This window comes from Oncorhynchus nerka, linkage group LG20 (assembly GCF_034236695.1).
Source record: "Oncorhynchus nerka isolate Pitt River linkage group LG20, Oner_Uvic_2.0, whole genome shotgun sequence".
NCBI classification, from domain to species: domain Eukaryota; kingdom Metazoa; phylum Chordata; class Actinopteri; order Salmoniformes; family Salmonidae; genus Oncorhynchus; species Oncorhynchus nerka.
In genome coordinates this window covers 10070529-10093190 of record NC_088415.1, presented here as the reverse complement: position 1 = coordinate 10093190, position 22662 = coordinate 10070529, and the positions used below count along the sequence as shown (strand labels likewise).

The following is a 22662-nucleotide window of genomic DNA, read 5'->3' as shown; positions in this document are numbered from 1 at the left end:
TGTGTTGTAGATATGTGGTAGTAGAGTAGTGGTCTGAGGGAACACAATGTGTTGTAGATATCTGGTAGTAGAGTAGTGGTCTGAGGGAACACACTGTGTTGTAGATATGTGGTAGTAGAGTAGTGGTCTGAGGGAACACACTGTGTTGTAGATATGTGGTAGTAGAGTAGTGGTCTGAGGGAACACACTGTGTTGTAGATATGTGGTAGTAGAGTAGTGGTCTGAGGGAACACACTGTGTTGTAGATATGTGGTAGTAGAGTAGTGGTCTGAGGGAACACACTGTGTTGTAGATATGTGGTAGTAGAGTAGTGGTCTGAGGGAACACACTTAATGTGTTGTAGATATGTGGTAGTAGAGTAGTGGTCTGAGGGAACACACTTAATGTATTGTAGATATGTGGTAGTAGAGTAGTGGTCTGAGGGAACACAATGTGTTGTAGATATGTGGTAGTAGAGTAGTGGTCTGAGGGAACACACTTAATGTATTGTAGATATGTGGTAGTAGAGTAGTGGTCTGAGGGAACACACTTAATGCATTGTAGATATGTGGTAGTAGAGTAGTGGTCTGAGGGAACACACTGTGTTGTAGATATGTGGTAGTAGAGTAGTGGTCTGAGGGAACACACTGTGTTGTAGATATGTGGTAGTAGAGTAGTGGTCTGAGGGAACACACTGTGTTGTAGATATGTGGTAGTAGAGTAGTGGTCTGAGGGAAGTGGTGAGGGAACACACTGTGTTGTAGATATGTGGTAGTAGAGTAGTGGTCTGAGGGAACACAATGTGTTGTAGATATGTGGTAGTAGAGTAGTGGTCTGAGGGAACACACTGTGTTGTAGATATGTGGTAATAGAGTAGTGGTCTGAGGGAACACACTGTGTTGTAGATATGTGGTAGTAGAGTAGTGGTCTGAGGGAACACACTTAATGTGTTGTAGATATGTGGTAGTAGAGTAGTGGTCTGAGGGAACACACTTAATGTATTGTAGATATGTGGTAGTAGAGTAGTGGTCTGAGGGAACACAATGTGTTGTAGATATGTGGTAGTAGAGTAGTGGTCTGAGGGAACACACTTAATGTATTGTAGATATGTGGTAGTAGAGTAGTGGTCTGAGGGAACACACTTAATGCATTGTAGATATGTGGTAGTAGAGTAGTGGTCTGAGGGAACACACTGTGTTGTAGATATGTGGTAGTAGAGTAGTGGTCTGAGGGAACACACTTAATGTATTGTAGATATGTGGTAGTAGAGTAGTGGTCTGAGGGAACACACTTAATGTATTGTAGATATGTGGTAGTAGAGTAGTGGTCTGAGGGAACACACTTAATGTATTGTAGATATGTGGTAGTAGAGTAGTGGTCTGAGGGAACACACTTAATGTATTGTAGATATGTGGTAGTAGAGTAGTGGGCTGAGGGAACACAATGTATTGTAGATATGTGGTAGTAGAGTAGTGGTCTGAGGGAACACACTGTGTTGTAGATATGTGGTAGTAGAGTAGTGGTCTGAGGGAACACACTGTGTTGTAGATATGTGGTAGTAGAGTAGTGGTCTGAGGGAACACACTGTGTTGTAGATATGTGGTAGTAGAGTAGTGGTCTGAGGGAACACAATGTGTTGTAGATATGTGGTAGTAGAGTAGTGGTCTGAGGGAACACACTGTGTTGTAGATATGTGGTAGTAGAGTAGTGGTCTGAGGGAACACACTGTGTTGTAGATATGTGGTAGTAGAGTAGTGGTCTGAGGGAACACACTTAATGTGTTGTAGATATGTGGTAGTAGAGTAGTGGTCTGAGGGAACACACTTAATGTGTTGTAGATATGTGGTAGTAGGGTAGTGGTCTGAGGGCAGACACTTAATGTGTTGTAGATATGTGGTAGTAGAGTAGTGGTCTGAGGGAACACACTGTGTTGTAGATATGTGGTAGTAGAGTAGTGGTCTGAGGGAACACACTGTGTTGTAGATATGTGGTAGTAGAGTAGTGGTCTGAAACATTTTAAACGGTCTATAAATGTGTTCTATAAATGTGGTCTATAAACGGTCTATAAACGGTCTATAAATGTGGTCTATAAATGTGGTCTATAAATGTGGTCTATAAACGGTCTATAAATGTGGTCTATAAATGTGGTCTATAAACGGTCTATAAATGTGGTCTATAAATGTGGTCTATAAATGTGGTCTATAAATGTGGTCTATAAACGGTCTATAAATGTGGTCTATAAACATGGTCTATAAATGTGGTCTATAAATGTGGTCTATAAATGTGGTCTATAAACGGTCTATAAATGTGGTCTATAAACGGTCTATAAACGGTCTATAAACGGTCTATAACTGCCTGAATGTTGCTGGGCCCCAGGAGTAGCTGCTGCCTTGGCAACAGGTAATAGCGATCCTTAATACATAAAATACAATTGTTCCTGCCTCAACCGGGTTAAAAGACCTCATTGTTCCTACTTTGATAAGTTTGGTTTTCATATGAGTTGTTTATTTTTGATCAATAAGCTCACAGAGACAGACTGAGTCCTTTCACTGAGTTCTCACTGAGGTCATTGAAATGGTGATTGTGTTCTATTGCCTCTGAAAGGAAAATAGCGGGGGGAGAGGCACAATTCAAAGGCATATTATTGACGTCTGTGGGGAAACTGCTGATTGGAAGACAGGGAAGATCTAAGGGATGGTCAAATTGCCTGATTCAATAGAGAACAGATGTAGCAGGGGTTTCTGGGACTTGTCTGTTGGAGTTCAGTTGGAGACATAATGACATAATGTTACCCACAATCCAATTTGAACAACTGTATTCAACAACCAATCGACAGGGGTGTAAACAGTCTGTCACTGTTATAGAGTTAAAAATTGCCATTCCGATCCATTAGATTACAATCCTCTCTACACGCATGATTTCACATCTAAAGCGTGTGTTTAGCGAGTCAACCTAATGACCCTCATACCAATGAATCAGACTCTGCTCTCATCTGCACATCCTGTTTCCTGTCATTCTACCCTTGTCTGACAGTCTCACAGCATTCTGGTGGCTGCTGTGTCAGTCTGTGGTCTCTGACCACCCACACACACCTAATGCAGATGAAACCACATGGATATAATTCACACACAGTATCAGTTAGCCGCCACAAACACCACCAGGACACGGTATCAGTTAGCCGCCACAAACACCACCAGGACACGGTATCAGTCAGCCGCCACAAACACTGCCAGGACACGGTATCAGTCAGCCGCCACAAACACTGCCAGGACACGGTATCAGTCAGCCGCCACAAACACTGCCAGGACACGGTATCAGTCAGCCGCCACAAACACTGCCAGGACACGGTATCAGTCAGCCGCCACAAACACTGCCAGGACACGGTATCAGTCAGCCGCCACAAACACTGCCAGGACACGGTATCAGTCAGCCGCCACAAACACTGCCAGGACACGGTATCAGTCAAACGCAACAAACACCACCAGGACACGGTATCAGTCAGCCGCCACAAACACTACCAGGACACGGTATCAGTCAGCCGCCACAAACACCACCAGGACACGGTATCAGTCAGCCGCCACAAACACTGCCAGGACACGGTATCAGTCAGCCGCCACAAACACTGCCAGGACACGGTATCAGTCAGCCACCACAAACACCACCAGGACACGGTATCAGTCAGCCGCCACAAACACTGCCAGGACACGGTATCAGTCAGCCACCACAAACACCACCAGGACACGGTATCAGTCAGCCGCCACAAACACCGCCAGGACACGGAATCAGTCAGCCACCACAAACATTGCCAGGACACGGTATCAGTCAGCCACCACAAACACTGCCAGGACACGGTATCAGTCAGCCACCACAAACACCACCAGGACACGGTATCAGTCAGCCACCAACTAACACCACCAGGATACGGTATCAGTCAGCCGCCACTAACACCACCAGGACACGGTATCAGTCAGTCGCCACAAACACCACCAGGACACGGTATCAGTCAGCCACCACAAACACTGCCAGGACACGGTATCAGTCAGTCGCCACAAACACCACCAGGACACGGTATCAGTCAGTCGCCACAAACACCACCATGACACGGTATCAGTCAGCAGCCACAAACACCATCAGGACACGGTATCAGTCAGCCACCACAAACGCTACCAGGACACGGTATCAGTCAGCCGCCACAAACACTGCCAGGACACGGTATCAGTCAGCCGCCACAAACACCACCAGGACACGGTATCAGTCAGCCGCCACAAACACCACCAGGACACGGTATCAGTCAGCCGCCACAAACACTGCCAGGACACGGTATCAGTCAGCCACCACAAACACTGCCAGGACACGGTATCAGTCAGCCACCACAAACACCACCAGGACACGGTATCAGTCAGCCGCCACAAACACTGCCAGGACACGGTATCAGTCAGCCGCCACAAACACCACCAGGACACGGTATCAGTCAGCCGCCACAAACACCACCAGGACACGGTATCAGTCAGCCGCCACAAACACTGCCAGGACACGGTATCAGTCAGCCACCACAAACACTGCCAGGACACGGTATCAGTCAGCCACCACAAACACCACCAGGACACGGTATCAGTCAGCCGCCACAAACACCACCAGGATACGGTATCAGTCAGCCGCCACAAACACCACCAGGACACGGTATCAGTCAGTCGCCACAAACACCACCATGACACGGTATCAGTCAGCCGCCACAAACACCACCAGGACACGGTATCAGTCAGCCACCACAAACACTGCCAGGACACGGTATCAGTCAGTCGCCACAAACACCACCAGGACATGGTATCAGTCAGTCGCCACAAACACCACCATGACACGGTATCAGTCAGCCACCACAAACACCACCAGGACACGGTATCAGTCAGCCGCCACAAACACTGCCAGGACACGGTATCAGTCAGCCGCCACAAACACCACCAGGACACGGTATCAGTCAGCCGCCACAAACACTGCCAGGACACGGTATCATTCAGCCACCACAAACACCACCAGGACACGGTATGAGTCAGCCCCCACAAACACCACCAGGACACGGTATCAGTCAGCCACCACAAACACTGCCAGGACACGGTATCAGTCAGCCACCACAAACACTGCCAGGACACGGTATCAGTCAGCCACCACAACACGGTATCAGTCAGCCACCACAACACGGTATCAGTCAGCCACCACAACACGGTATCAGTCAGCCGCCACAACACGGTATCAGTCAGCCGCCACAACACGGTATCAGTCAGCCACCACAACACGGTATCAGTCAGCCACCACAACACGGTATCAGTCAGCCGCCACAACACGGTATCAGTCTGCCGCCACAACACGGTATCAGTCAGCCGCCACAACACGGTATCAGTCAGCCGCCACAACACGGTATCAGTCAGCCGCCACAACACGGTATCAGTCAGCCACCACAAATACCGGCAGCACAGAGAGAAGGGTAGCCTAGAGGTTAGAGTGTTGGGATAGTAACCGGAAGGTTGCAAGTTCAAACCCCTGAGCTGACAAGGTACAAATCTGTCATTCTGCCCCTGAACAGGCAGTTAACCCACTGTTCCTAGGCCGTCATTGAAAATAAGAATTTGTTCTTAACTGACTTGCCTAGTTAAATAAAGGTAAAATAAATAAAATAAAAAATAAAAAAGAAGAGTAGTAAAGACTATAGTCTACACCATATGAGAATCAAGTAAGCTATGCTCTGCAGTTTACAGGTCCTTGGACACAGTACACTTGTTTTTTTGTTTTTACGTTTAAATGAAACATTGTATCATTATTAAAAACAATGGAAACTTTTCTCTAGTGGCTGATAAAGACATGCACCAGATGGATGAATATGAACAGGAAATACAAAACCATCTCATTAAGAGATCAGAACCACGCTCACGGTGTTGTGCTCAGTGACTCACCGATGTACACCGGGGCGTAGCTGGATTTGACGTTCTCGTCCAGGTAGGTGACGCCCAGAGTGTAGAGGGGCGTGGCTCCCACCCCATGCAGGAACTGGCCCAGCATGAAGACAAAGCGGTAGCTGGACAGGCCCCCACCCTCGTTATCATGGCAACGTCTGGTACGGTTCCCCGTACACACCCCTGTCTGCTCGGGCATGCTTACCTGGTACGGGGGAGTGGTGAAGTGAGGCAGGGCGAACACCAGAGATCCTAGCGCCATGACCAGCACCCCCCAGCCTAGCCAGCGAGGCTTGTGCCCCGTCCCACCAAAGTAACTGACGAAGGCCAGGCACACACAGGCAGCGATGTCGTAGGAGCTGGCGATGAGACCGGTCTGGTAGCTGCGCAGGTCAAAACGTCTCTCTATGGAGGTCACCACGGTGTTGATGAAGCCGTTAATGATCATGCCCTGGAGGAAGGAGGCCACACACAGGAAGAACAGTACCCAGCGAGGGGTGTTGAAGGTCTGGATGACTCGGGGCGTCAGAGCCCCCCAGCCACACAGGCCTTCTGAGTGTGTGGGGATGAATGTGAGGCCCAGTGGGGTCTCCGCGGGTGCTTGGCCCGTGTAAAGCTGTCCAGGCAGTGGGGTAGCAGCCCGGGTGAGGATGATGTGGCGAGCGGGGCTGTTTCCAGCGGCGCTGCCGGGGCCTGAACCCACTGGGCTGTCCTCCTGAGAGTCTACAGGGCTGGGTGTCTCTAGGGAGGGGCACATAGGGCCGTCCTGGGGGTCCAGCAGCTCCTGCTTGGAGCTGAAGGAGACGTCGGCAGTGAGTAGGATAGGCATGACCCCAGGGAGGGGCTCTTTGAGAGGGATAAAAGGCCTGGGAGAGTGAGTGCGTTGTAAGAAAGGGTTGACTTTCTCCTGTGGGCTAGTGTCTATACTCTATCTCACCCAGGGTATGGATATGCCACTGAGCAGTGAAAGTGTCTGCAAGTAGAAAGCAATCCTGCCAGAGGGGACCACTACACAGGGAAATGGACAGGTTGTGCTTTACTGGGGCCTCTGGGAAACGTCCTCCTAAAAAAGGAGAGAGGAGAAGATTGTCAGACATTATCACAAGGTGTTCTTTTGAAAATATGAAAACGTGGAGATTTAAAAAATTATGATTCTAATAAAACACGTGAACTTTAAATCTGAGCCAATTCCTTTCGGTCTAGTGCCTGCTGACAGACAGAGAGCATGTGTCTCTGGTCTGGCCTGGTTTAGCCCGGTCTCATGGTACTGTACTGCCTATTACCCTCCTGTGATGATGCCAGGGCGATGGAGAGGTCCAGAGGACCAGAACAAAACACTAAAGGGATTAGCTCTGCATGGGGGGAGCTGGTCCAAGGACAGGCCAAGACACTAACACAACTACATTGTCCAGACCCACAGGTTCACCCCCAGACAAACACAGCAGTCATCTCACCATTTTACATAAAGACATACTGTATCTACTCAGTGAATGTTCCCTATATAGTTTACTGGCTCTCAAGAGCATTGTCCTCCATGAATGACCGTTGAAATACTTTGAATAACATCTCTGATAGATGTCTGCAAATGAACCCAGTGACCGCACATGGTGCTGTGGAACAGAAGGTAGAACACAGGCTAACAGGTGAACCAAAGGTCATTCATATGGTGATCAGCTGACCCCTGGATCTCTCACACCACCTCACCCCTCTTCACCCCACACCGCCTCACCTCTCTTCACCCCACACCACCTCACCTCTCTTCACTCCACACCACCTCATCCCTCTTCACTCCACACCACCTCACCTCTCTTCACCCCACACCACCTCACCCCTCTTCACCCCACACCACCTCACCCCTCTTCACCCCACACCACCTCACCCCTCTTCACCCCACACCACCTCAACCCTCTTCACTCCACACCACCTCACCCCTCTTCACTCCACACCACCTCACCCCTCTTCACCCCACACCACCTCACCCCTCTTCACCCCACACCACCTCACCCCTCTTCACCCCACACCACCTCACCCCTCTTCACCCCACACCACCTCACCCCTCTTCACCCCACACCACCTCACCTCTCTTCACTCCACACCACCTCACCCCTCTTCACCCCACACCACCTCACCCCTCTTCACCCCGCACCTCACCCCTCTTCACCCCACACCACCTCACCCCTCTTCACCCCACACAACCTCACCCCACTTCACCCCACACCACCTCACCCCTCTTCACCCCACACCCCCTCACCTCTCTTCACCCCACACCACCTCACCCCTCTTCACCCCACACCACCTCACCCCTCTTCACCCCACACCACCTCACCCCTCTTCACCCCCACACCACCTCACCTCTCTTCACTCCACACCACCTCACCCCTCTTCACCCCACACCACCTCACCCCTCTTCACCCCGCACCTCACCCCTCTTCACCCCACACCACCTCACCCCTCTTCACTCCACACCTCTTCACCCCACACCACCTCACCCCTCTTCACCCCCACACCACCTCACCTCTCTTCACCCCACACCACCTCACCCCTCTTCACCCCACACCACCTCACCCCTCTTCTCCCCACACCACCTCACCCCTCTTCACCCCACACCACCTCCCACACCACCTCTTCACCCACACCACCTCACCCCTCTTCACTCCACACCACCTCACCCCTCTTCACCCCACACCACCTCACCCCTCTTCACCCCACACCACCTCACCCCTCTTCACCCCACACCACCTCACCCCTCTTCACCCCACACCACCTCACCCCTCTTCACCCCACACCACCTCACCTCTCTTCACTCCACACCACCTCACCCCACACCACCTCACCCCTCTTCACCCCACACCACCTCACCCCTCTTCACCCCGCACCTCACCCCTCTTCACCCCACACCACCTCACCCCTCTTCACCCCACACAACCTCACCCCACTTCACCCCACACCACCTCACCCCTCTTCACCCCACACCCCCTCACCTCTCTTCACCCCACACCACCTCACCCCTCTTCACCCCACACCACCTCACCCCTCTTCACCCCACACCACCTCACCCCTCTTCACCCCACACCACCTCACCTCTCTTCACTCCACACCACCTCACCCCTCTTCACCCCACACCACCTCACCCCTCTTCACCCCGCACCTCACCCCTCTTCACCCCACACCACCTCACCCCTCTTCACTCCACACCTCTTCATCCCACACCACCTCACCCCTCTTCACCCCACACCACCTCACCTCTCTTCACCCCTCTTCACCCCACACCACCTCACCCCTCTTCACTCCACACCACCTCACCCCTCTTCACCCCACACCACCTCACCCCTCTTCACCCCACACCACCTCACCCCTCTTCACCCCACACCACCTCACCCCTCTTCACCCCACACCACCTCACCCCTCTTCACCCCTCACCACCTCACCCCTCTTCACTCCACACCACCTCACCCCTCTTCACCCCACACCACCTCACCTCCACTTCTCATTCCCCAAAATGAAGAAATAAATGAAAACGGATGGTAAGGCAGGGGTACTGAGGTGATTGGCTAACTCTGTAAATGGCTTTGCTTGTGTGTGTGTGTGTGTGTGTGTGTGTGTGTGTGTGGTTCAGACAGACAGCTGGCCACAGTTGAAATAGAAGCACAGGGGCCTTATACAATAGGCATAGCAGGGATTGACATGAAGGGTTGCCCGACTACCTGGGGCAAGTGAACTGAGTAGTCATGCTAGTTGAGTGTGCTGGGAGGTTGCCCCATTGGGCAGTTGATTTAAATAAGCAAGCTTGGAACACCTGTATTTGGGGAGTTTCCCCCATTCTTCTCTGCAGATCCTCTCAACCTCTGTCAGGTTGGATGAGGAGCGTTGCTGCACAGCTATTTTCAGGTCTCTCCAGAGATGTTAGATTGGGTCTAAGTCCGGGCTCTGGGCCACTCAAGAACATTCAGAGACTTGTCCCGAAGCCACTCCTGCGTTGTCTTGGCTGTGTGCTTAGGGTCATTGTCCTGTTGGGAGGTGAACATTTGCCCCAGTTTGAGGTCCTGAGCGCTCTGGAGCAGGTTTTCATCAAGAATCTCTCTGTACTTTGCTACGTTAATCTTTCCCCTGATCTTGACTAGTCTCCCAATCCCGACCACTGAAAAACATCCCCACAGCATGATGCTGCCACCACCAGGTTTCCTCTAGAAGTGATGCTTGGCATTCAGGCCAAAGTTCTATCTTGGTTTCATTAGACCAGAGAATCTTGTTTCTCATGGTCTTAGAGTCCTTTAGGTGCCTTTTGGCAAACTCCAAGAGGGCTGTCATGTGCCTTTTACTGAGGAGTGGCTTCTTCCGATTGGTGAAGTGCTGCAGAGATAGTCGTCCTTCTGGAAGGTTCTCCCATCTCCACAGAGGAACTCTGGAGCTCTGTCAGAGTGACCATCGGAGTCCAACGCTCTAACCACTAGGCTACCTGCCGCCCCAGTGGTCTTGGGGACCTTCAATGATGCAGACATTCTTTGGTACCCTTCCCCAGATCTGTGCCTCAACACAATCCTGTCTCGGAGTCCTACGGACAAGTCCTTCGACCTCATGGCTTGGTTTTTGCTCTGATATGCACTGTCAACTGTGGGATCTTATATAGACAGGTGTGTGCCTTTCCAAATCATGTTTAATCAATTGAATTTACCACAAGTGGACTGCAATCAAGTTGTAGAAACATCTCAAGGATGATCAATGGAAACAGGATGCACCGGAGCTCCATTTCGAGTCTCATAGAGAAGGGTCTGATTACTTATGTAAATAAGTGATATATTTTTTGTTTGTTTGTTTTTTTGCAAACATTTCTAAAAGCCTGTATTCACGTTGTCATTAGGGGCTATTGTGTGTAGATTGATGAGGAAAAACACGTATTAAATCCATTTTAAAATAAGGCTGTAACGTAACAGAATGTGGAAAAGGGTCTGAATACTTTCTGAATGTACTGTACATGGCAGTTGGGCAAGTTGAATCTGCTCTGAGAATTGTTTTGCTGATAACCAAATGAAAAATAATTCCAGTACTGATGTTTCTGATTCCTCCCCTGTGTGTAGGTGAAAGGCAGACAATACACAGTAAGGCACTTCTACGTGTAAATAGCTCATTTACATGTTTTCGGTCAAGTGATCATAATCTTAGGGCAACCAACTAATACTCCCGATTTTCCCAATGGGCAAGTGCCTTTCAGACGTTATGTCAATCGCTGAAATACTTGCTTTCAGACTTTATGTCAATCGCTGGCAAAGTACACAGTAGCCAACATTGCCTTTGCTTTCATTCTCCCTTGAAGAGTTCACCAGCTAATCAAATTCTACCGTTCAGACTCCATCTCATCAAACCTATCCCAACACGAAAACAGCAATCAAAAAGAAGTGAAAGCATTTAGTCAGATAACACTTGAATATTTCTATGAAGGACACCAGTCTTACCTTATCAAACACACTCCTTGTTGCTTGGTTTGTAGAGACCATTTTCTGTTTTGATTTTTGAAACCATTCTATTGAATATAATGTAACTGCTCAAAGAACTTCCAGGACACCTGTAGAAACAGTTTCTTCTTCAGAACTACAAACATGTGATGTCTTGTTCAATGGTCGCTCAACCCATTTCATTTTATTGGTTCCTCTTCTTAATGTTTGGTTGAGCAAGTATTACGAAAGAAAAGCTAACAACCGTTTTAAACATATAATTAAAGTGAGCACAGTGCTGTTATCTTTTATTCTGAGGGAGTCGTTTTAAGAAACTCCTCTTCTCTTGCTTAGTTTTGGGAGCTACGCAGAATCCCCCCCCTTCTTTCACATAACCTATTAGCCTAATAATCCTCTCCTCGGTACAACATCATTTACTTAATTTAGTTAACAATATAATCAGATTGAGGAAATTAATTCCTTAGATTCACCATACTGTTTTTTGTTCAATGTTTTCTCAATTACTCTTCAATACCAATCATGAAGCATGACAGCAAACACTAAGTCAATATTAAGCACGATTAACATCCTACCTCCACTCCTCCTCATGGTAATCCCAAATATATCCTACAGAAGAGAGAGCGAGAGAGCCAGGCTGATGATAGAAACAGAGGAGAGAGATAAAGACTGAAGGTATCCCAGGTGCTAAGCCTGTCTCTCCAAGCCTCTTAAGTAAAGACTCACGCTGAGACGGCACAAAGCCCAACTCTAACGGTTGGATCCTTCTGATGACGGCCAAAGTGGAACGGCCCACCACTACAGTAGCTAATCCTGTGTAACTAGCTAGAGCTTACTACCACCTCCCATTGACCACCTTACTGGACCCCCCCACTGTACTATACAGTATAATATAAAATCATATATCAATAACCGATGAATAATATCATATAATATCATATATAATAACCACTGTATTATACAGTAATATACTATTTTCGGTTAACACATCTCAGGGATCAGAGGTCAAAAGGTGAATTGCAAACAATGGTAACTAGTGTAAATGCAACCTCATTACCTGAACAGATATTCACTAGAGCAGAACAGTTATGTTGTAATGTGAATGTTGTGTGTGAATAGAGAACTGAATAGCACTACAGCTGTTCTGAAGTGATTTATCACCATTGTAACCTGGGATAGTGTGTGTGTGTGTGTCTTCAGACATGATAGACTACCGCTATACATGACCTTTGACCTCTGTTAACCCTGAGGCCCTGTGGAGAATCCTCCTGATGTGGCTGCCCTACACAATGTGTTAACATCCTCCACTTCCTGCATGACGGTGTGTCATTCTGTCTGGTAGTGAAACCACAGAGCCAATCGAGATAAAGACCGAAGTAAAGCGAGGCTGGGTCATCGCAACAACCCTCTTCTGGCTGGAATGGGTCACCTTACAGAGAGCAGACTATCCATAGGCATAAACATCACCTACAGGACAGATGGGAACATATTCAATATGATCAGTTTTAGAGCCAAGTCAAGAACCACAACCACTTCTGTGAGTGCCTGCTCAGAAGCTGGCCATCATAATGAGGCATCAACTCCTCCGGGATAGAAGCCATCATAATGAGGCATCAAGTCCTCCGCTATAGAAGCCATCGTAATGAGGCATCAACTCCTCAAGTATAGAAGCCATCGTAATGAGGCATCAACTCCTCCGGTATAGAAGCCATCGTAATGAGGCATCAACTCCTCAAGTATAGAAGCCATCGTAATCAGGCATCAACTCCTCAAGTATAGAAGCCATCGTAATCAGGCATCAACTCCTCAAGTATAGAAGCCATCGTATTGAGACATCAACTCCTCCGGTATAGAAGCCATCATAATGAGGCATCAACTCCTCCGGTATAGAAGCCATCGTAATGAGGCATCAACTCCTCCGGTATAGAAGCCATCGTAATGAGGCATCAACTCCTCAAGTATAGAAGCCATCGTAATCAGGCATCAACTCCTCAAGTATAGAAGCCATCGTAATCAGGCATCAACTCCTCAAGTATAGAAGCCATCGTATTGAGACATCAACTCCTCCGGTATAGAAGCCATCATAATGAGGCATCAACTCCTCCGGTATAGAAGCCATCGTATTGAGACATCAACTCCTCCTGTATAGAAGCCATCGTATTGAGACATCAACTCCTCCGGTATAGAAGCCATCGTAATGAGGCATCAACTCCTCAAGTATAGAAGCCATCGTAATGAGGCATCAACTCCTCAAGTATAGAAGCCATCGTAATGAGGCATCAACTCCTCCGGTATAGAAGCCATCATAATGAGGCATCAACTCCTCCGGTATAGAAGCCATCGTATTGAGACATCAACTCCTCCGGTATAGAAGCCATCATAATGAGGCATCAACTCCTCCGGTATAGAAGCCATCGTAATGAGGCATCAACTCCTCCGGTATAGAAGCCATCGTAGTAAGGCATCAACTCCTCCAGAACCATGTCCAGCCAGCCACCTCCAGAACCATGTCCAGCCAGCCACCTTCCATGCCTTTGATTTCATCCGGGTTGGAGCGAGCGGTCGCATCTGCACTCAACAACCCGGTCGCATTTCGCTTCACAGGTAGTATCACATTTTTCATTTCATTTCATTACAGTACAACGGCTTGATTTGTTTGATCGTAGCTAGCTACATAGCTAGCTACATAGCCGTCTTTGTATCAAAGATAATTGTGTAGTCTTGAGCGATTTCCTAGGTTAGCTAGCCAGCTATTGTCGTTCTTTTAACGCAACGTAACGTAATCAACACTGCTAGCTAGCCAGCTAGCCCCGAATAGCAGCACAGTAGCACAGTAGAAACTATTACACTCAACGGAACGACTTGATTAGTGTAGTGTCAACAACGCAGACACTGCCAGCTAGCCTACATAGTCAACAACGCAGCCTCTGCCAGCTAGCCTACTTCAGCAGTACTGTATCATTTTAATCATTTTAGTCAATAAGATTCTTGCTACGTAAGCTTAACTTTCTGAACACTCGAGACGTGTAGTCCACTTGTCATTCCAATCTCCTTTGCATTAGCGTAGCCTCTTGTGTAGCCTGTCAACTATGTGTCTGTCTATCCCTGTTCTCTCCTCTCTGCACAGACCATACAAACGCTCCACACTGCGTGGCCGCGGCCACCCTAATCTGGTGGTCCCAGCGCACGACCCACGTGGAGTTCCAGGTCTCCGGTAGCCTCTGGAACTGCCGATCTGCGGCCAACAAGGCAGAGTTCATCTCAGCCTATGCCTCCCTCCAGTCCCTCGACTTCTTGGCACTGACGGAAACATGGATCACCACAGACAACACTGCTACTCCTACTGCTCTCTCTTCGTCTGCCCACGTGTTCTCGCACACCCGAGAGCTTCTGGTCAGCGGGGTGGTGGCACCGGGATCCTCATCTCTCCCAAGTGGTCATTCTCTCTTTCTCCCCTTACCCATCTGTCTATCGCCTCCTTTGAATTCCATGCTGTCACAGTTACCAGCCCTTTCAAGCTTAACATCCTTATCATTTATCGCCCTCCAGGTTCCCTCGGAGAGTTCATCAATGAGCTTGATGCCTTGATAAGCTCCTTTCCTGAGGACGGCTCACCTCTCACAGTTCTGGGCGACTTTAACCTCCCCACGTCTACCTTTGACTCATTCCTCTCTGCCTCCTTCTTTCCACTCATCTCCTCGTTTGACCTCACCCTCTCACCTTCCCCCCCTACTCACAAGGCAGGAAATACGCTCGACCTCATCTTTACTAGATGCTGTTCTTCCACTAACCTCATTGCAACTCCCCTCCAAGTCTCCGACCACTACCTTGTATCCTTTTCCCTCTCGCTCTCATCCAACACTTCCCACACTGCCCCTACTCGGATGGTATCGCGCCGTCCCAACCTTCGCTCTCTCTCCCCCGCTACTCTCTCCTCTTCCATCCTATCATCTCTTCCCTCTGCTCAAACCTTCTCCAACCTATCTCCTGATTCTGACCTCCTCAACCCTCCTCTCCTCCCTTTCTGCATCCTTTGACTCTCTATGTCCCCTATCCTCCAGGCCGGCTCGGTCCTCCCCTCCCGCTCCGTGGCTCGACGACTCATTGCGAGCTCACAGAACAGGGCTCCGGGCAGCCGAGCGGAAATGGAGGAAAACTCGCCTCCCTGCGGACCTGACATCCTTTCACTCCCTCCTCTCTACATTTTCCTCTTCTCTCTCTGCTGCTAAAGCCACTTTCTACCACTCTAAATTCCAAGCATCTGCCTCTAACCCTAGGAAGCTCTTTGCAACCTTCTCCTCCCTCCTGAATCCTCCTCCCCCCCCTCCTCCCTCTCTGCAGATGACTTCGTCAACCATTTTGAAAAGAAGGTCGACGACATCCGATCCTCGTTTGCTAAGTCAAACGACACCGCTGGTTCTGCTCACACTGCCCTACCCTGTGCTCTGACCTCTTTCTCCCCTCTCTCTCCAGATGAAATCTCGCGTCTTGTGACGGCCGGCCGCCCAACAACCTGCCCGCTTGACCCTATCCCCTCCTCTCTTCTCCAGACCATTTCCGGAGACCTTCTCCCTTACCTCACCTCGCTCATCAACTCATCCCTGACCGCTGGCTACGTCCCTTCCGTCTTCAAGAGAGCGAGAGTTGCACCCCTTCTGAAAAAACCTACACTCGATCCCTCCGATGTCAACAACTACAGACCAGTATCCCTTCTTTCTTTTCTCTCCAAAACTCTTGAACGTGCCGTCCTTGGCCAGCTCTCCCGCTATCTCTCTCAGAATGACCTTCTTGATCCAAATCAGTCAGGTTTCAAGACTAGTCATTCAACTGACACTGCTCTTCTCTGTATCACGGAGGCGCTCCGCACTGCTAAAGCTAACTCTCTCTCCTCTGCTCTCATCCTTCTAGACCTATCGGCTGCCTTCGATACTGTGAACCATCAGATCCTCCTCTCCACCCTCTCCGAGTTGGACATCTCCGGCGCGGCCCACGCTTGGATTGCGTCCTACCTGCCAGGTCGCTCCTACCAGGTGGCGTGGCGAGAATCCGTCTCCACACCACGTGCTCTCACCACTGGTGTCCCCCAGGGCTCTGTTCTATGCCCTCTCCTATTCTCGCTATACACCAAGTCACTTGGCTCTGTCATAACCTCACATGGTCTCTCCTATCATTGCTATGCAGACGACACACAATTAATCTTCTCCTTTCCCCCTTCTGATGACCAGGTGGCGAATCGCATCTCTGCATGTCTGGCAGACATATCAGTGTGGATGACGGATCACCACCTCAAGCTGAACCTCGGCAAGACGGAGCTGCTCTTCCTCCCGGGGAAGGACTGCCCGTTCCATGATCTCGCCATCACGGTTGACAACTCCATTGTGTCCTCCTCCCAGAGCGCTAAGAACCTTGGCGTGATCCTGGACAACACCCTGTCGTTCTCAACTAACATCAAGGCGGTGGCCCGTTCCTGTAGGTTCATGCTCTACAACATCCGCAGAGTACGACCCTGCCTCACACAGGAAGCGGCGCAGGTCCTAATCCAGGCACTTGTCATCTCCCGTCTGGATTACTGCAACTCGCTGTTGGCTGGGCTCCCTGCCTGTGCCATTAAACCCCTACAACTCATCCAGAACGCCGCAGCCCGTCTGGTGTTCAACCTTCCCAAGTTCTCTCACGTCACCCCGCTCCTCCGCTCTCTCCACTGGCTTCCAGTTGAAGCTCGCATCCGCTACAAGACCATGGTGCTTGCCTACGGAGCTGTGAGGGGAACGGCACCTCAGTACCTCCAGGCTCTGATCAGGCCCTACACCCAAACAAGGGCACTGCGTTCATCCACCTCTGGCCTGCTCGCCTCCCTACCACTGAGGAAGTACAGTTCCCGCTCAGCCCAGTCAAAACTGTTCGCTGCTCTGGCCCCCCAATGGTGGAACAAACTCCCTCACAACGCCAGGACAGCGGAGTCAATCACCACCTTCCGGAGACACCTGAAACCCCACCTCTTTAAGGAATACCTAGGATAGGATAAAGTAATCCCTCTCACCCCCCCCCCTTAAAAGATTTAGATGCACTACTGTTCCACTGGATGTCATAAGGTGAATGCACCAATTTGTAAGTCGCTCTGGATAAGAGCGTCTGCTAAATGACTTAAATGTAATGTAAATGTCCAGCCAGCCACCTCCAGAACCATGTCCAGCCAGCCACCTCCAGAACCATGTCCAGCCAGCCACCTCCAGAACCATGTCCAGCCAGCCATCTCCAGAACCATGTCCAGCCAGCCACCTCCAGAACCATGTCCAGCCAGCCACCTCCAGAACCATGTCCAGCCAGCCATCTCCAGAACCATGTCCAGCCAGCCACCTCCAGAACCATGTCCAGCCAGCCACCTCCAGAACCATGTCCAGCCAGCCATCTCCAGAACCATGTCCAGCCAGCCATCTCCAGAACCATGTCCAGCCAGACCCAAACAACAATGCTGAACCATGATAACTGGAGGGAAACGATACCGGACTACGAAGGATCCCAAAGGATGGTCTCTCTCCATCTCTAAAACACACACTATCAGAGGTTATGTACACCAGTAGTTTTAATAAGTGCCTCGACTTCCCTCTCCCTAACCAGCTGAAACATACAGGCGTTCCCCGAGTGTCACTTTACAGGTTAAATCAAAGCTGCTGCTTTCAGGATCAGGAGCCTCTGCCCAGAGTCCACATAGATAATACCACAAAGCTGATATCCACAGCCGTGATGACATCAGAGTTCACTACAGGTCAAAAGTTTTAGAACACCTACTCATTCAAGGGTTTTTCTTTATTTTTACTATTTTCTACATTGTACAATACTAGTGAAGACATCAAAACTATGAAATAACACATATGGAATCATGTAGTAACCAAAAAAGTGATAAACAAATCAAAATATATTTTACATTTGAGATTCTTCAAATAGCCACCATTTGCCTTGATGACAGCTTTGCACACTCTTGGCATTCTGGTAACTCTAAACTTAAAACCACACCTAATGTCCTAGCAATACTGTATGAAGTGATGGCATTGTTAAGGTGTGGTACTGTTCAAATGAAATCAAACTTTATTTGCCACATGCACCGAATACAACAAGTGTAGACTTTACTTTCTTACAAGCCCTTAAACAACAGTGCAGTTCAAGAAGAAGAAAATATTTACCAAGGAGACTAAAATACAAAGTTATAATAAAAAGTAACACAATAAGAATAACAAGGCTATATACAGGGGGCACCAGTACAGAGTCAGTGTGCAGGGGTACAGGCTATAGAGTCAATGTGGAGGTTATATACAGGGGGTACTGGTATAGAGTCAATGTGGAGGTTATATACAGGGGGCACCAGTACAGAGTCAGTGTGCAGGGGTACAGGCTATAGAGTCAATGTGGAGGTTATATACAGGGGGTACTGGTATAGAGTCAATGTGGAGGTTATATACAGGGGGCACCAGTACAGAGTCAGTGTGGAGGTTATATACAGGGGGCACCAGTACAGAGTCAATGTGGAGGTTATATACAGGGGGTACTGGTATAGAGTCAATGTGGAGGTTATATACAGGGGGCACCAGTACAGAGTCAATGTGGAGGTTATATACAGGGGGCACCAGTACAGAGTCAGTGTGCAGGGGTACAGGCTATAGAGTCAATGTGGAGGTTATATACAGGGGGCACCAGTACAGAGTCAGTGTGGAGGTTATATACAGGGGGCACCGGTACAGAGTCAATGTGGAGGTTATATACAGGGGGTACTGGTATAGAGTCAATGTGGAGGTTATATACAGGGGGCACCAGTACAGAGTCAATGTGGAGGTTATATACAGGGGGCACCGGTACAGAGTCAATGTGGAGGTTATATACAGGGGGTACCAGTACAGAGTCAATGTGGAGGTTATATACATGGGGTACTGGTATAGAGTCAATGTGGAGGTTATATACAGGGGGTACCGGTACAGAGTCAATGTGGAGGTTATATACAGGGGGTACCGGTACAGAGTCAATGTGGAGGTTATATACAGGGGGTACCGGTACAGAGTCAATGTGGAGGTTATATACAGGGGGCACCGGTACAGAGTCAATGTGGAGGTTATATACAGGGGGCACCGGTACCGAGTCAATGTGGAGACTATATACAGGGGGTACCGGTACAGAGTCAATGTGGAGGTTATATACAGGGGTACCGGTACAGAGTCAATGTGGAGGTTATATACAGGGGGTACCGGTACAGAGTCAATGTGGAGGTTATATACAGGGGGCACCGGTACAGAGTCAATGTGGAGGTTATATACAGGGGGCACCGGTACCGAGTCAATGTGGAGACTATATACAGGGGGTACCGGTACAGAGTCAATGTGGAGGTTATATACAGGGGGTACCGGTACAGAGTCAATGTGGAGGTTATATACAGGGGGTACCGGTACAGAGTCAATGTGGAGGTTATATACAGGGGGTACTGGTATAGAGTCAATGTGGAGGTTATATACAGGGGGTACCGGTACAGAGTCAATGTGGAGACTATATACAGGGGGTACTGGTATAGAGTCAATGTGGAGGTTATATACAGGGGGTACCGGTACAGAGTCAATGTGGAGGTTATATACAGGGGGCACCGGTACAGAGTCAATGTGGAGGTTATATACAGGGGGCACCGGTACCGAGTCAATGTGGAGACTATATACAGGGGGTACCGGTACAGAGTCAATGTGGAGGTTATATACAGGGGGTACCGGTACAGAGTCAATGTGGAGGTTATATACAGGGGGTACCGGTACAGAGTCAATGTGGAGGTTATATACAGGGGGCACCGGTACAGAGTCAATGTGGAGGTTATATACAGGGGGCACCGGTACCGAGTCAATGTGGAGACTATATACAGGGGGTACCGGTACAGAGTCAATGTGGAGGTTATATACAGGGGGTACCGGTACAGAGTCAATGTGGAGGTTATATACAGGGGGTACCGGTACAGAGTCAATGTGGAGGTTATATACAGGGGTACTGGTATAGAGTCAATGTGGAGGTTATATACAGGGGTACTGGTACAGAGTCAATGTGGAGGTTATATACAGGGGGTACCGGTACAGAGTCAATGTGGAGGTTATATACAGGGGTACCGGTACAGAGTCAATGTGGAGGTTATATACATGGGGTACCGGTACAGAGTCAATGTGGAGGTTATATACAGGGGGTACTGGTATAGAGTCAATGTGGAGGTTATATACAGGGGGTACCGGTACAGAGTCAATGTGGAGGTTATATACATGGGGTACCGGTACAGAGTCAATGTGGAGGTTATATACAGGGGGTACCGGTACAGAGTCAACGTGGAGACTATATACAGGGGGTACTGGTATAGAGTCAATGTGGAGGTTATATACAGGGGGTACCGGTACAGAGTCAATGTGGAGGTTATATACAGGGGGTACCGGTACAGAGTCAATGTGGAGGTTATATACAGGGGGTACTGGTATAGAGTCAATGTGGAGGTTATATACAGGGGGTACTGGTACAGAGTCAATGTGGAGGTTATATACAGGGGGTACCGGTACAGAGTCAATGTGGAGGTTATATACAGGGGGTACCGGTACAGAGTCAATGTGGAGGTTATATACATGGGGTACCGGTACAGAGTCAATGTGGAGGTTATATACAGGGGGTACTGGTATAGAGTCAATGTGGAGGTTATATACAGGGGGTACCGGTACAGAGTCAATGTGGAGGTTATATACATGGGGTACCGGTACAGAGTCAATGTGGAGGTTATATACAGGGGGTACCGGTACAGAGTCAACGTGGAGACTATATACAGGGGGTACTGGTATAGAGTCAATGTGGAGGTTATATACAGGGGGTACCGGTACAGAGTCAATGTGGAGGTTATATACAGGGGCACCGGTACAGAGTCAATGTGGAGGTTATATACAGGGGGCACCGGTACAGAGTCAATGTGGAGACTATATACAGGGGGTACTGGTACAGAGTCAATGTGGAGGTTATATACAGGGGGTACCGGTACAGAGTCAATGTGGAGGTTATATACAGGGGGCACCGGTACAGAGTCAATGTGGAGGTTATATACAGGGGGCACCGGTACAGAGTCAATGTGGAGGTTATATACAGGGGGCACCGGTACAGAGTCAATGTGGAGACTATATACAGGGGGGTACCGGTACAGAGTCAATGTGGAGGTTATATACAGGGGGTACCGGTACAGAGTCAATGTGGAGGTTATATACAGGGGGCACCGGTACAGAGTCAATGTGGAGGTTATATACAGGGGGTACCGGTACAGAGTCAATGTGGAGGTTATATACAGGGGGCACCGGTACAGAGTCAATGTGGAGACTATATACAGGGGTACCGGTACAGAGTCAATGTGGAGGTTATATACGGGGGGTACTGGTATAGAGTCAGTGTGGAGGTTATATACAGGGGGTACTGGTATAGAGTCAATGTGGAGGTTATATACAGGGGGCACCGGTACAGAGTCAATGTGGAGGTTATATACAGGGGGTACTGGTACAGAGTCAATGTGGAGGTTATATACAGGGGGTACTGGTATAGAGTCAATGTGGAGGTTATATACAGGGGTACCGGTACAGAGTCAATGTGGAGGTTATATACAGGGGGTACTGGTATAGAGTCAATGTGGAGGTTATATACAGGGGCACGGTAGTCCGAGTCAATGTGGAGACTATATACAGGGGTACCGGTACAGAGTCAATGTGGAGGTTATATACATGGGGTACTGGTATAGAGTCAATGTGGAGGTTATATACAGGGGGTACCGGTACAGAGTCAATGTGGAGGTTATATACAGGGGGTACCGGTACAGAGTCAATGTGGAGGTTATATACAGGGAGTACTGGTATAGAGTCAATGTGGAGGTTATATACAGGGGGTACTGGTATAGAGTCAATGTGGAGGTTATATACAGGGGGTACTGGTATAGAGTCAATGTGGAGGTTATATACAGGGGGTACTGGTACAGAGTCAATGTGGAGGTTATATACAGGGGGTACCGGTACAGAGTCAATGTGGAGGTTATATACAGGGGGTACTGGTATAGAGTCAATGTGGAGGTTATATACAGGGGGCACCGGTACAGAGTCAATGTGGAGACTATATACAGGGGGTACCGGTACAGAGTCAGTGTGGAGGTTATATACAGGGGGCACCGGTACAGAGTCAATGTGGAGACTATATACAGGGGGTACCGGTACAGAGTCAGTGTGGAGGTTATATACTGGGGGTACTGGTACAGAGTCAATGTGGAG

At 49.1% G+C, this 22662-nt stretch overlaps 1 protein-coding gene across 1 annotated transcript in view; it reads right to left on the bottom strand.

The window, feature by feature from the left end:
* LOC115121267 (solute carrier organic anion transporter family member 4A1-like) overlaps positions 1–22662 on the bottom strand; it is an 88926-nt gene that overhangs the window by 23550 nt on the left and 42714 nt on the right. The window contains exon 2 of the mRNA XM_065005202.1: positions 5925–6987. Coding sequence (XP_064861274.1) covers positions 5925–6753 — 829 coding nt within the window. The 5' untranslated portion in view covers positions 6754–6987. The remainder of the gene's footprint in view (positions 1–5924; positions 6988–22662) is intronic.